Here is a 15,978-nt window from a genome sequence, read left to right on the forward strand (position 1 = left end):
GATAGATAGATAGATAGATAGATGCCATCAGAAGAGGTGGAGTCTGAGGGAGAAAGAAATGTTGTTAAAAAAGGTGGAGTATGGGAGCGAGAGTGAGGGAGAGAGAGAGAGAGGGAGAGATGCTGTCAGAAGAGGTGGAGCATGAGAGACAGATGGTATCAGAAAGGGCGGGGCCTGAGAGAGAGTGAGGCTATCAGAAAGGGATAAGCCTTTGGGAGTGAGAGAGAGAAAGAAAGAGAGAGAGAGAGAGATGCTATAATAAGGGGCAGAGGCTGAAAGAAAGATACTGTGAGAGGGGGTGGAGCCTAAGAGAGAGATGCCGTCAGAAGAGGTGGAGTCTGAGGGAGAAAGAAATGCTGTTAGAAAGGGTGGAGCCTGAGACAGAAATGCTGTCAGAAGGGGTGGAGTCAAAGAGGGAGAGATGCAGTCAGAAGGGGCGGAGTCTGAGAGAGAGATACTATCTTGATCTTCCTTGACAGCACGAGTCTTGCATAAAACACATTTTTTATTGATTGTTAGTTCCAGCAAAAACAATCCAACTCCTCTGATTCCGCCAGCGAAATGTATAAGCTCTGTTTTTGCAGACTGTGCTACTTGTCAGGGTGGGCTAAAATCAATACAATAAAAGCAGTGAACCAGATTCGCTAGTGAACGTAACTTGGATTTGGCCCCTCATTCCTGCTCATTACATTTCTGTTCACCTTTGCCAGCCCAAACAAACCTCAGTCCTCAGAATGACGTGTGGCGGCAGAAGGAAAGCGCTGAACAGCAAAGCAGAGAAAGACAAGAACTGCAGTAGGCTGAATAATAATACACAGTCAAAAGAAGCCTTCTTACAGCGTGCAGATCTGCATGGACACCGCCGCCCTGGTGGCCAATCCTGTCATCACCCGCAGTGGTCCGGGCAGTCAGTCAATAAGGAAGTGAAGGTGGCCACCACGTAGAGCCCATATTTGCTTATTAGGACTAATTGCTGTGCTCTTACTGCTCCGTCTCGTCATCCTCCTCCTCCTCCCCTTCTTCATGCTCCTCCTTGTCTTCTTCAAACCACGCTCCCAATTTGCTGTTAGAATCAATTCCTGGCTTCTCTAAAGACGAGCCAAAATCAAGGGCCTGCAGATTCTTCAAGTGGGAAAAGACGCTTTCCTTGATTGTGCCGGGAGCCAGTCTGTTATATCTAGAAAAACACAAACAGCGAATATCAGGGAACAGTAAAGACGAGCGAGCCCGGGTGCAAAAAGAGAAGAGAGACATTCAATAAGTTGGGGAGGAGCCTGAGAGAGAGAGAGAGAGAGAGAAAGAGAGAGAGAGGGAGAAATACTATCAGAAGGTGAGGAGCCTGAGAGAGAGAAAGTGTGAAAGAGAGATGCTTTCAGTAGGGGTGGACCCTGAGAGAGAAAGAGGGAGAAATACTATCAGAAGGGGTGGAGCCTGAGAGAAGAGAGAGAGAGAGAGAGAGAGAGAGAGAGAGAGGGAGGGACAGAGTGTGTGAAAGAGAGAGAGATGCATTTTGTAGGGGCGGAGCCTGAGAGACTGAGGGAGAAATACTATCAGAAGGGGTGGAGCCTGAGAGAAGAGAGAGAGAGAGAGAGTATGAAAGAGAGATGCTTTCAGTAGGGGTGGAGCCTGAGAGAGAAAGAGGGAGAAATACTATCAGAAGGGGTGGAGCCTGAGAGAAGAGAGAGAGAGAGAGAGTATGAAAGAGAGATGCTTTCAGTAGGGGTGGAGCCTGAGAGAGAGAGAGAGAGAGAGGGAGAAATACCATCAGAAGGGGTGGAGCCTGAGAAAAGAGAGAGAGAGAGAGTATGAAAGAGAGATGCTTTCAGTAAGGGTGGAGCCTAAGAGAGACAGAGAGAGAGAGAGAGGGAGAAATACCATCAGAAGGGGTGGAGCCTGAGAGAGAGAGAGAGAGGGAGAAATACTATTAGAAGGGGTGGAGCCTGAGAGAGACAGAGAGAGAGAGAGAGAGAGAGAGAGTGTGAAAGAGAGAGATGCATTCTGTAGGGGCGGAGCCTGAGAGAGAAAGAGGGCCAGAGCCATTGGTAGAAGTTGTTTGGATTGGGTGTGTGGTTGAGATGAAGCACCAGAGGAGCAGCACTAACCAGACCCACTCCATTACCTAAATCTGCTGGGCACAGAAAGGATCTTTGCTTTGATTGGCTCATGGAGTCAGGAAAATGAAGAACAGATGACGTTGCCTCTGACCCCAAGGGAGTGCTGTGAGGTGGAGCTGACAGCACGAAATTGCAGGCAGGGGACACAGCAGAGAAACGATCATCGGAGATCCATGGAAGGAGCTGTGGAAGATCAGCTTATCGTAAAGCTTGGCTTACCTAATTATTTTGTTAATGGCACACCATGGCAACTTGTTATGCTTACACCTGCCAACTGTAGTGTCATCTCTTTAAGAACGCCTCACAAGGGCCAGAGCATGACTGTATATGTGACTCCGAGACGCACCCAAGGCATGGGCCAGCTGTAACCTGCAGGCCATAGTTTGCCCATCTCTGCTGTAGACCAAGTAAAAACTGTCAATGGTCAATAAATACCAAAAATATGTAAAGTGTGCCGAGTGATGGAGATGGAGGAAGTGGCACACACGTGCTTGTATACCCAACTGCAGTGTGAAAACGAGTGCAGTAACACAGTTCTAAACACACACATGTGCATCAGTTTTAAATTCTGCCCTCGTTATGCAGGTTGTCCAAACCGGAGTTTCTGCCGAGTGTTCATTATTACCTACATATTCACGGCATTCATTTCCACATGCTGTGTAGCTTGATGGTATAGGCTGCTCGGGAACACACACACACACACACACACACACACGATTCAAATTTGTGAAATCTAAAGTGTCACCCGTGAGCCACACATACTGCAGATATGAGAAGGGTCACCCAATACGAGCTGAAAGTTAAAGCAGCAGGGCCTGAAAACTTCCATCCATCTATTCATCCATGAAGGGGTCCTTGATTGTTGGCATCAAAGTTAGGAACCAACTATGGAAGGAAGGCCAGGACTTTTCCTAGTCACTTGGACGGCTAACCAGTGGCATGTATGCTGCCAGCTTTGTGCTGTCTACTGCCAGTCTACACCAATGTGGCAGAATAAATGAAAAGAGCAGAAAGCCAAAGCCTGCTTACCTCAGATTGATGACCTTAAGGTTGGGTGTGCCATCAAAGATGCCCACTGGGATGGTGCTGATGCGGTTGCCCTGCAGGTAGAGGTACTCAAGAGACTCGGGGAGGTCGGCGGGGACATGAGAGAGCTGATTGAGGGAGAGGTCAAGTATCTGAAACATAAGGGCACACACAGAGAGTCAGGGCACCTTCTTTGTAATACGGTGAGGTGCCAGTTTATTAGGTACCACCAGACTGTCACACAGATTTATCATTCGTCACATTACAGAGGCGGGTGGGATACATCAGATCGACCAGCATTTCCAGTCTCAGTTTGTTGCTCAGTTGAATGGTGGAATGACCTTAACATCTTGCGGAGTGGTGGCTCTGAGGCTAGGCATCTGCACTGGCAATCAGAAGGTTGCCAGTTCGAATCCCGTAAATGCCAATTAGGGACTCTGCAGTATTGGGCCCTTGAGCAAGGCCCTTAACCTGCCATTGCTAAGCGTTTTGAGTAGTGAGAAAAGTGCTACATAAATGCAAAGAATTATTATTATTATCTTTGAACATGGCATGATAGTTGGCACTAAGCTTGTCAGCTCACCCCCAGCCATTTTAAGGGTTTACTGAGAAAGGTGAGAAACACACAAAAAAAGTATCAGCGACAGGCAACTCTGTGGATGAAAGCAGACTTGTGTAAAGAATCGTGCGGGCAAAGGGACAGGGCACATGTGAATTCAACATCGCTGTGCAGATGTCACCGCTTAGCGGGCATTTCATCTCAAATGGGCTGCAACAGCTAGAGACACTGTTGGGTGCCAATGTTACTATAAAAAAAATAAAACAAGAACTTGGGTGCTCAGCGGACATAAAAACATCAAAATGGGACCATTGAGGAGTGGAAAACTTAGGGTAAGTTGGATGACTCCAGGTTCATTTTGCTTCCTGGTAATAGAATTTGGCACCAGTGTGATAAAAACTAAGATATGAAAAAAAATGACAAAAAAACGGAAGGAAAATTAAATAAAAATGTGCCTTTAATGACGAAAACTTAGACGAATTCTTTAAAAATCATTGTTGATAAAAGCTAAACAAAACGAAAATGTTACAAAGAAGAGGCGGCCTTAGAGGTGGGCGGGGCCTCGGGCTGACCAATCCCAATATCCATATATAGACCAATGTGTGGACTGTAGAAACTTGAATAATGTTAACATATGGGCGGCACGGTGGCGCAGTGGGTAGCGCTGCTGCCTCGCAGTTGGGAGACCTGGGGACCTGGGTTCGCTTCCCGGGTCCTCCCTGCGTGGAGTTTGCATGTTCTCCCCGTGTCTGCATGGGTTTCCTCCGCAACCGGTGGATACATTTCAGGGTTGCGGGTGAAGTCACTTTGCACGCCTCCACTTACAGGCACAGTGGCAGTGACGACAACAGTCGTAGAAATTCAAAATCGGGGCAATTTTGAAGAAATTCAAAATCGAGGCAAAATCGGGGCTGCCTTGCTAGTACGCAGTGCCCAGTTTTCAGAGCAGGAGGACAGGTTGCCAGGTGGTTGTACATTTTGGTTTTCGGCCATGCAGGTGACGACATTTACTCACATTTAAGCTGCTCAGCTCCTGCCAGGCCCCCTGGTACATGGAGTTCACCTTCAGCTTGTTGTTACTCAGGTAGACCTCCCGGAGTTTGTCCATGCCCTCGAAAGCCCCATCGGACACAGTGATCAGTTCATTGTCCTTCATCTTCAGTTCCTGCAGACTCTTGGGAAGTCCGACTGGGAGCATCTGCAGGCTGTTCCCAGACAGGTCCAGGACCTCAAGCAGACGCAGTTTTCGGAAGGCCTCCTTGTGCACCTTAGGGCTGGTCAGCTTGTTGTAGCTCAGGTTGAGGTCGGTGAGGGAGTACAGGGTAACCAGGTCATTGCGGCCAATCTCTGAGATTTTGTTGTGAAGCAGCATGAGGGTCTTGGCCCTCCGAGGCAGCCCCCGGGGGATGCGTTCCAGCTGGTTATTATACATGTGCAGTGTGTGGAGCTTCTTGAGGCCCTGGAAGGCTTTGGGGTCGATGGCAACCGAGCGCAGCTTGTTGTTGTGGAGGAGCAGGTACTCCAGGTCGCGGATGGGGGTCAGGACATCGTCGGCGATGCTGTGGATGGCGTTCTTCTCCAGGTGCAGGAGCACAAGGTTTCGAGGAAGGCCTTGGGGGATGAGGCTCAAGTTGTTGGAGGACAGGTCAAGATACTCAAGACTGTTCAGGTGGCTTCAGTGGAAGGAAAGGGCAGCCAACCGAAAACAAAACAAGGAAGGAGAAAGCAGAGGTCATCATTAAAAATGCATCAAAAAACTCAACACCCAGCACCCCACAAGCAATCAGACTTACTTTATAGACCACCTTTCACTGCCGCCTTATAGAGTAATAAAACCTGATGGATAAGCTACATGTAGGCATTGAAGGGGTTAAGGGCAGCATTAAGATTGTCCACTTGATGGCCAGTTATGAAACCACAAGATACCAGTGGTCCCCATCAAGGTCACACTCTCCATTATCTTACACTGCAGGTCACTGGTTAATAGGAATGTGAGCTCTTAGTAGATGTTTGCTCCGCTGATCAAGCAGCATTCAATAACCCCAGAATGACAAAGCGAAAACGGGATTTGTGAAATGTTTGCAAACTTATTAAAATGAAAAACTGAAATATCACAATGACCCAAGTGTTCAGATCCTTTGATTGGCCTCAGAAGCATCGTCAGTGGAGATGTCTGGAGTCCACCCATGGTCAATTCGGTGGACTGGACTGGTTAGGAAAGGCACACACACCTGTCTATAGAGGGTCTCACAGCTGGAACAACAACAAGCCATGAGGTCCATGAAGGTGATGGAGACAGGCCTGTGTCGAGGTACAGATCTGAGAAAGACCTCCGAAATATCTGCAGCACTGAAGGTTCCCAGGAGAACCATAATGGAAGTAGTTTGGGACCACCCTGACTCTTCCTTATAGCTGGCAGTTCAGAAAAGCTGAGCCTTGCTAAGAAACGTGGCCTGATGGTCGCCCTGGCTGAGCCACAGAGAATCTGTGTGGAGATGGATGGGCAGCCATTGCTGCTACTCCTCAACCGTTATGGCCTTTACGTGCAGTGGCCAGACACCGAAGCCTCTCCTTGGTAAAAGACACACGGAAGCCCGTCTGAAGTTTACAAAAGCTCAGCTCAACCTTCCCCTTAACTCTTCATTCACACACCACCCTCCTGACACTTTCGTCCAAGTGTTCCATCCACACACTGCACTCTTTGACTGTGAGAAACAAGAACCTCTGGTCTGATGGAACTGTCTGTTCGGCCTCAAATCGGGAGGGGGTCATGTCTGGAGGGAACAAAGAACCACTCACTTCATTGGTGAAGCATGGTGGGAGCAGCATCAGGGACTCTTCAGTCATACAAAATAGTGGGCTCTTACAAGTGACGCTTTATGCAAATATAAGGTGAGTCAAAATTATGTTAACACTAATGGCACTGCTATGTATATACTTGTATACAATTTTTAGAACATTAGAATTATATTTTTATAACATTATATACAATTTGTGTGGACAATTTACAGTCATATGAAAGAGTTTGGGACCCCCCTCTCTGCCTGCATAATAATTGACTCTCCTTTCAACAGTAAAGATAACAGTGGTCTGTCTTTCATTTCCTAGGAACATCTGAGTACTGCGGTGTTTTCCGAACAAAGATTTTTAGTGACGCAGTATTTAGTTGTATGAAATTAAATCAAATGTGAAAAACTGGCTGTGCACAAATGTGGGTCCCCTTGTCATTGTGCTGATTTGAATGCCTGTCACTGCTCAATGCTGATTACTGACAACACCAAAATGGTTAGATGAGCTCGTTAAGCCTTGAACTTCATAGACAGGTGTGTCCAATCATGAGATATAAAGGTATTTAAGGTGGTCAATTACAAGTTGGGCTTCCTTCCCTTTGACTCTCCTCTGAAGAGTGACAGCATGGGGTCCTCAAAGCAACTCTCCAAAGATCTGAAAACAAAGATTGTTGAGTCTCAAGGTTTAGGGGAAGGCTACAAAAAGCCATCTCAGAGGTTTAAACTGTCAGTTTCAACTGTAAGGAATGGAATCAGGAAATGGAAGGCCACAGGCACAGTTGCTGTTAAACCCAGCAGGACTGGCAGGCCAAGAAAAATACAAGAGAGGCATATGAGCAATGGTGACAGACAACCCACAGATCACCTCCAAAGACCTGCAAGAACATCTGGCTGCAGATGGTGTATCTGTACATCGTTCTACAATTCAGCGCAATTTGCACAAAGAACATCTGTATGGCAGGGTGATGAGAAAGAAGCCCTTTCTGCACTCACACCACAAACAGAGTCGCTTGTTGTATGCCAATGCTCATTTAGACAAGTCAGATTCAATTTGGAACAAAGTGCTTTGGACTGATGAGAAACAAATTGAGTTATTTGGTCAGAACAAAAAGCACTTTGCATGACGGAAGAAGAACACCGCATTCCAAGAAAAACACCTGCTACCTACTGTCAAATTTGGTGGAGGTTCCATCATGCTGTGGGGCTGTGTGGCTAGTTCATTGACTGGGGCCCTTGTTAAAGTCGAGGGTCGGATGAATTCAACCCAATATCAACAAATTCTTCAGGATAAAGTTCAAGCATCAGTCACAAAGTTGAAGTTACGCAGGGGTTGGATATTCCAACAAGACGATGACCCAAAACACAGTTGGAAATCTACAAAGGCATTCATGCAGAGGGAGAAGTACAATGTTCTGGAATGGCCATCACAGTCCTCTGACTTGAATATCATCGAAAATCTATGGGATGATTTGAAGCAGGCTGTCCATCAAATTGAACTGAACTGGAGAGATTTTGCATGAAGAATGGTCAACAATACCTCCATCCAGAATCAGACACTCATCAAAGGCTATAGGAGGACAGCGTCTAGAGGTTGTTAGATTTACAAAAGGAGGCTCAACTAAGTATTGATGTCATATCTCTGTTGGGGGCCCACATTTATGCACCTGTCTAATTTTGTTATGATGCATATTGCATATTTTCTGTTAATCCAATAAACTTGATGTCACTGCTGAAATCCTACTGTGTCCATAAGGCATGTCAGATATTAAAAGGAAGTTGCTACTTTGAAAGCTCAGACAATGAGAAACAAAAATCCAAAGAATTAAGAGGGGATCCCAAACTTTTTCATATGACTGTATGTGCCACATATAGCCCATGTGTTGAACATGATGGAGAACATGTTGAGACATTCCTGTAAATCATCTTGCACATATGAAGTATTGTAACAGTAGGGGGCACTATCGCCTGAACCCTCAGGTACCACACCAAACACCAGGTAAAAGTCCAATAATTATTATTTTTATTGTAATAATAATGTGCACCAAGCACCCTCCACTAAACACTACTCATATAATAAACAATACTTCTCAACAATACTCAATCCTCCACTCCCAGATGCGTTCCCACCCTTCCTCCCAACTCAGCTCACTCGTCTGGGGTTTCTCACAGTCTTTTATAGTCCATGACCCGGAAGTGCTCCTGAACCCCTGTCCACATGACTTAGCTCTTCCGGGTCGGATAAAAGACTCTCCTTCTTCATCCTGGAAGCACGTCATTCCCTTTGTCGCCGTGACTAAGACGTACTTCTGGGTTATAGGGTACACGCAAGTCCGTGAGCCTCCCTGCAGCGTCCTCTGGTGGGCCCCACGGTATCCAGCAGGGTTGGGAGTAAAAACTCCATTGTCCAGGATTCCCTGCTGGTCTTTGGGGCACTTCCATGCTACATGAAGGGCTTAAATCTGGTAGCCTGGGGCTATTGGTCGGGTTACCTGACCAGCCATTTCCCACAGTATGTTTTGTGAATAAATTGTTTCCACCATTCAAATGTTAACATAATTTTGACTCACCCTGCATTTGTTCAGCTCAGTGGCGCCCCCTGTCTGCATCCTTCTTTCCAACTTTTCCTTTGATGTTTCTTTTGATTTTAATGCTCGATAATAAAAACTGAACCTGGCAGCACTGGGCACAAAGCAGAAAACAGTCTTGGAAGGGGCGCCAGTACATGAGTGGGCCCACCTCACAAGGGGACAATTTAGGATCTCCAGTGATGTGAAGGAAAGCACAAAGACACAGGCAGAAAATTTCTGATTTATATTAATGGCTTGGATTACACACACACACACTCTTCTACAGACAAGAGTTTTTATTGTGGGAAACTCTTACAGCAAGCATTTCCCACAATAAAAACTCTTGTCTGTAGAAGAGTGTGTGTGTGTGTCGGGTGTTTGGGGAGGTGGAGTTCCCCCGTGGTGGCCACAATATTTAGTATAAGACCTGGGAATCCGTATACTTTGTAAAGTTGTGAAATCTGCAGTATAGTTGGAGGAATGGCAGACAAGTGAGAAAGCAGCAAAAACAATTCAAGAAGATCTCGACCAGCTTCACAACAACTGGATGTTTCATGCAGTGTGGAAAACACCTGCGAGGAAGACAGGAATAGTTCAATCCATCAGCTTTTATTCAGTCACAGAGGAGTACAGGGATTCATGCGTTGCAAGGCAGAAGAGCGCAGATTCCCCTCTTCGGTCGGCTTTATATTTTTTCTCCTCCTTTCCCATTCCTTAATAATGATAATTCTTTGCATTTATATAGCGCTCTTCTCACTACTCAAAGCGCTCAGCAATTGCAGGTTAAAGGCCTTGCTTAAGGGCCCAACAGAGCAGAGTCCCTATTGGCATTTACGGGATTCGAACCGGCAACCTTCCGATTGCCAGTGCAGATCCCCAGCCTCAGAGCCACCACTCCGCCTTTCTTTATCCAAAAGCATATCATTTACTTAAGCATTTCATTTTATTACGCAAGCGGGCCATCTGTTTCTGTTTTGTGATGGACCTTAAAGAAGGAAAAGTCATCTTTCTTGTGTCTACCAGACGCGTTCCTAGAGAGGAAGTTGTCCGAAGTCAGCTGACTGCACCCTGTCTTATGACAGACGCCTGCCGTTAGAGCAGATCAGCTTTGTCAGCTTTTAACCCTTAGTAGCTTACAAGCAGTTCATTTTTCTCTCACAGTAGAAAAGTGCTACTCGTGGGCAACGTGGACATCAACACAATGCATTCATCATCTAAGCAATGTGCAGAAGTGATTAATAAAATCAAATAAAAATGAATTCTGTAAAAACTGATGAATTTAAATAGAAGGACGTTATGCTCAGACTATATAATGCACCAGTGAGATCACACCTGCAGTGTTGTGTGCAGTTTTTATCATTACGCTACAAGAAAGTGTTGATATCCCAGAAGACAGTTGGGTGTCCCACCCAAGATGGAAGTGGCCAGGATGCCCATAATGGAACGATTGACTAAATAGGGGCAATACCTGGTCGGGACACCATATGATTCCCATCCTGGGTCGGATGCCCAAAGAGTACAAGAACTGGCAGGGAGCAGTTCATCCTCCACTTTAACAGGTGACAGCGTCCCTCACATAAGAGTACCAGTTTGGACACCCGCAGGGCTGTGTGGGAGTTGGAGTCCGGAGGAGCAGCCCTGTAGGAATCCATGGTAGACGAAAGAGGGCACTGCTGGGGGAGGCTGTCTCTGGCCTTCTCACAACCCGGAAGTGCTTCCAACTGGCTATGCTGCATCACCAGGTGACCAATAAAAGAGACCACACTGCCTTGTCCAGCCGAGTTGGAGCTGGGAGCCGAGACAGGCAACACTCAACTGGCGGAGTAGCAGTGCTGTGTGGGGAGAGAGGAGAGTGAAAAACAAGAAGGAGAAGAAACCCCGGTTATTTTTGGTGCAAGGTACCCAGGATTGTATTTTGTGTGTTGTGTTGGGGGTTTGGGGCTCTGTAGTGCCCCCCTCCCCCCAGCTTTCTCAAAAGACATTGCAGCACTTGAAGCTGTGCAGAGGAGAGCAACAAGGTGCATCATGGGACTCCAGACATGTCCTACTCTGACAGTCACAGAGCATAAAAACCTGTTTAATTTAGTCTCGAGCAGAGGGGACTGCATGGTGGGGGGGTTGGGGGCCTAATCCAAGTCTTCAAAATCCACAAAGGCACAGATGAAGTAGATCCGGAAGTAGAGACAGTAGATCATGAACTTGAGGACACTAGTGGAAATTAAAGGGGGCAATACATTTAGGACTTCTTTACTCAAAGAGTTGTGGGAATCTGAAAGAAACTACCAAGAAGTGGAGTTCGAGCAGAAACCTCGATGACCTTAGAAGGATCCGGGTGAGCTTCTGGGACAGCTTAGCTATTGGCTAAACAAATGAGCAGCAAGTGGAATGAACAGTCTCCTCTTGTTGGTCAGATTTCATGTTCTTAGGCAAATTCCACACAGACAATGACGGGGCCCAGTGACTCAAACCGAGCATGATGGATCTGTGAGGCAGAAGCATATGTAGTGGACTCTACGCTATCAACTGCCTGCCAGTGTTCAGAAGCCATTAAGAAGGCTAACAGATTGTCAGGTTATATAGCGCCTTGATGTGTGGAGTACAAGTCCAAGGAGGTTCTGTTCAACCTTTATAACACACTGGTGAGGCTTCATCTGGAGTCCTGAGTGGAGTTTTGGTCTGCAGGCTACAAAAAGGACATATCAGCACAAGAAAAAGTTCGGAGAAGAGCAACTAGACTGATTCAGGGGCTACATGGGGTGAGTGATGAGGAAAGACAGAAAGAGCTGAGACTAACACTTGCATTAAGTTTAGGTCTTGTTAGGTCTGAATACACAATGGGAGGTCTGAAAATCAAAAGTCCACCTTATGAGAAGGATTTAGGAGTCATAGTGGACTCTAAGCTATCAACTCTCGACAGTGTTCCGAATCCATTAAGAAGGCTAACAGAATGTCAGGTTATATAGCGCCATGATATGTGAAGTACACGTCCAAGGAGGTTCTGCTCAAGCTTTATAACACACTGGTGAGGCCTCATCTGGAGTCCTGGGTGGAGTTTTGGTCTCCAGGCTACAAAAAGGACATAGCAGCACAAGAAAAGGGTCCAGAGAAGAGCGAATAGGCTGATTCAGGGGCTACAGGGGGTGAGTGATGAGGAGAGGGTACAAGAGCTGAGCCTTTACAGGAGATTAACAGGAGACCTGATGGAAATGTTTAAAACTATGAAGGGAATTAGTCCAGCGGATTGAGACGGTGACTTTAAAATAAGTTCATCAAGAACACGGGGGACACAGTTGGAAACTTGTGAAGGGGAAATTTCACACAAACATTAGGAAGTTTTTCTTTACCCAGAGAACCACAGACACTTGGAATAAGGAACCAAGTAGTGTAGTGGACAGTAGGACTGTAGGGACTTTCAAAACTTGACTTGATGTTATTTTGGAAGAATTAATTGGACAGAACTGACAAGCTTTGTTGGGCTGAATGGCCTGTTCTCATCTCGATTGTTCGAATGTTCTGATGTTCAATAACCACTGGGCCACTTTGCTATCTGACAATAATAGATAAAGGGTAACGCCAAATATAAAATGATTAAGAACACAAGACTTGAACTTTTATTTTCTCATCCTAGCATAGATGCATGGTGGCTGATATACAGGCGACAATGGGGAGGACACTGAGGGTACACCACATATTGACAGATTGCCATTTGCCTCAGAGTCCGGGAGGACATTTAACCCGGAAGGACTATTCACTTCAGTTTAGGAATTGCAAAAATGTGTTGATTACTCATTTGCTCTTATGTAACATGACCTTAACAGAGGCTTCTTTTGGTCTTCATAACACTTCTAAACATTAGCAGATCGGCCATTCATCTCTGTGCTGTGTGGCGCATTGATATGCTGGTAAAACGACTTGTGTACTGTATATGAAGGATTCCCACGTCTTATACTAAATATTGTGGCCACCACGGGGACACTCCACCTCCCCAAACACCCGACACACACACACTCTTCAACAGAGAAGAGTTTTTATTGTGGGAAACTCTTACAGCAAGCATTTCCCACACCGCAGCACAAGTACAGTTACAATAAGCACACAGCAATGCGTTGCATCTCTCTCCCTCTCTGTCTTCTCTTTCTCTCTCCATCACTTCCTCCTCCGCTCCTCCTGACTCTGGCTCCTGGAGTTGTGGCAAGCAGCTCCCTTTATGTTATCTGGTGTTCCAAAGGCTTGGCCCAGGACCACTTCCGGTTAAGGCAGAAGCCTCAAGAAGTAGGGGTCCCCAGTCCCTGCAGCAGCCCCTGGGAACCCAACAGGGCTGAGTCAAAGAACTCCAGTTCCCATGGTGCTGTTTGGGAAACTGTGCCGCAACCTGGGGCAGGGGCAGCCATCTAGCAGTCCGGGGAAGGAAGACAATGCTCTGTGCACACTGTGTCCCCCCCTGTTCTTCCACATTGGGAGTGTCCTGGCTGTCCCTCACAATACGTTATATCAAGAGAAAGCAACTCCAGAGTGAGATTATGTCCGTAGTTCACACTGCAGAGATGAAGAAAACCTTAACTGATGCCAAGTCAGAGTCCAGATCTCAATCTAGCTGAGAATTTGTGGCTGGAACTGACAAAAGCAGTTCACTCACAAACCACCATGACACCCGACAGAGCTGAGCGGTGGGGCAAAGAAGAAGAATGGAGGAAAATGTCAGAGCCGATAGAGAAAGACAGACCTGAGCACAGAGACTCAAGGCCGTCATGGCTGCCATCTGCTAAACACTGACTTGAAGGGGGCAAATACTGTGACCTCTAAAACCAGTGGGCTGCCCCAGGGATGACTTGGGGGGGGGGGGGGGGGGGGGGGGGGGGTACTTGTGTGATCAGTTATTTGGTGTTTTATATTTGTAATTAATTTGGACCGTTCTGCAGAAATAGGTTTTCATTTCTTTAAATTGAAGATGAATTTTCAGAAAAGCTAAATTCAATCCGCTGGGATTCAATGTTACAGAAAAAAAAAATTGTGGAAACATCCAGAGATGAATTCTTATAACAGGCACTGCATCAGGATGATATGCAATATCCATTTCCAAGTGTTTGTCTATATATTGTAATGGCAATAATGACAGAGGTCATGAAGGGTTGGAGACCAACCAGGTACCCCCTTTATTAAGGTAACGTAAAGACACTGAGAAGGTAAGCAATATGGGGAATAACAGAAAGGGGGCACAGTCGGTAACTGCCTTTGCTTTGTTACCCTCCAGAATGAAAGGCGAAAGCCCCCTGGACGTGTGATGTCACTTCTAGCCGTTCACCCGAAACCCTACGAGATATGAGGAGAGCGCAAACCGCAGAGAGAGAAGTTGGGTTGGGAGTCTGCGCTGGTAGCTCCTTGCCGCACCCACCACACGACAAACCCACCTGGATTGGGAAACACCTCAGCACCACACTGGAATAGTGTGAGGTTCTTTACAGTGGCTGGAGTTAATTTCCAAAATGGCTTCTCAACAGGAGAGAACCTCCAAGATGGAAGCATCGGTATCCTCTTATGGGATAGTTCTGTATTTAGTGAGTGCTATCTCTTCCATTCTTGCTTTTTGCCTTGTAGCTCATCCTGTTGTATTGTATTTCTGAGCCGGCCATTGTCCATTGAGCTCGGTGAAGATGATTACTTGTCTTCTCTTATGTGTGTTGTATTTACCCCAATTTTTGGCACCCATTGCACGTCCGGTCTGCTTGAAAGAGGGTGTCTCTCTCTCTCTCTCTCTCTCTCTCTCTCTCTCTCTTTCTCGCTCTTTCATTTCTCTCTCTCTTTCATTTTCTCTCTCTCTTTCATTTTCTCTCTCTCTCTCTCCCTCTTTCATTTTCTCTCGCTCTCTCTTTCATTTTCTCTCTCTCTTTCATTCTCTCTCTTTCTCTCTTTCATTTTCTCTCTCTCTCTCTTTCATTTTCTCTCTCTCTCTCCCTCTCTCTTTCATTTTCTCTCTCTCTCTCCCTCTCTCTTTCATTATCTCTCTCTCTCTCTCTTTCATTTTCTCTCTCTCTTTCATTTTCTCTCTGTTTCTCATTTTCTCTCTCTCTCTTTCATTTTCTCCCTTTTTCTCTCTCTCTCTCTTTCATTCTTTCTCTTTTTCTCTCTCTCTCTCTCTCTTTCATTTTCTCTCTCTCTTTCTCTCTTTCATTTTCTCTCTCTTTCTCTCCCTCTCTCTTTCATTTTCTCTCTCTCTTTCATTCTCTCTCTCTCTCTCTTTCATTTTCTCTCTGTCTCTTTCATTTTCTCTCTCTCTTTCATTTTCTCTCTCTCTTTCATTTTCTCTCTTTTTCTCTCTCTTTCATTCTTTCTCTTTTTCTCTCTCTTTCATTTTCTCTTTTTCTCTCTCTCTCTCTTTCATTTTCTCTCTCTCTCTCTTTCATTCTTTCTCTTTTTCTCTCTCTCTTTCATTTTCTCTCTCTCTCTTTCATTCTCTCTTTTTGAAATATCTTCGTAGTACGTGTTTAATTATTCTATCCATTTATCCTTCCAATGTCACGTCAACCCCAGCAAGAATACAACACGAGGCAGGAACAATTCGTGAACGGGGCGCCAGCTTGTCACTAGCGATGTGACACTGTGTTCTCACATGTTGAATTATTAACAATACAGATTATTTTAATGAAGTTAAAGTTTTGTCTGTATAATATAATAAACATATTTTGCTGTATTTCATCTTAAAAATGATATCGTCATCATATGTACTGTATATATGCGCTTTATAAAGTGGCTCAGGTTGTGCAATATTATAACTGTAGTGTAAGTTTACGGTGAGGTGATTGTACTAATAAGTACAAACAGTTCTACAAGGAGCACTTGATGGACTGACTGAGTGCGTTTAGAGTTCTTGGGATGAAACTGTTTCTGAACCGCGAGGTCCGTACAGGAAAGACTCTGAAGTGTTT

At 45.7% G+C, this 15,978-nt stretch overlaps 1 protein-coding gene across 1 annotated transcript in view; it reads right to left on the bottom strand.

Moving 5' to 3' along the window:
* Positions 1-485: 485 nt before the first annotated feature.
* podn (podocan) overlaps positions 486-15,978 on the bottom strand; it is a 43,486-nt gene continuing 27,993 nt past the window's right edge. Inside the window, exons 8-10 of the mRNA XM_051932718.1 lie at positions 4,715-5,372; positions 3,144-3,292; positions 486-1,177 (exon numbers count right to left, since the gene is read on the bottom strand). Coding sequence (XP_051788678.1) covers positions 982-1,177; positions 3,144-3,292; positions 4,715-5,372 — 1,003 coding nt within the window. The 3' untranslated portion in view covers positions 486-981. The remainder of the gene's footprint in view (positions 1,178-3,143; positions 3,293-4,714; positions 5,373-15,978) is intronic.

The sequence above is a fragment of the Erpetoichthys calabaricus genome, chromosome 10 (genome assembly GCF_900747795.2).
Source record: "Erpetoichthys calabaricus chromosome 10, fErpCal1.3, whole genome shotgun sequence".
NCBI classification, from domain to species: Eukaryota; Metazoa; Chordata; class Cladistia; order Polypteriformes; family Polypteridae; genus Erpetoichthys; species Erpetoichthys calabaricus.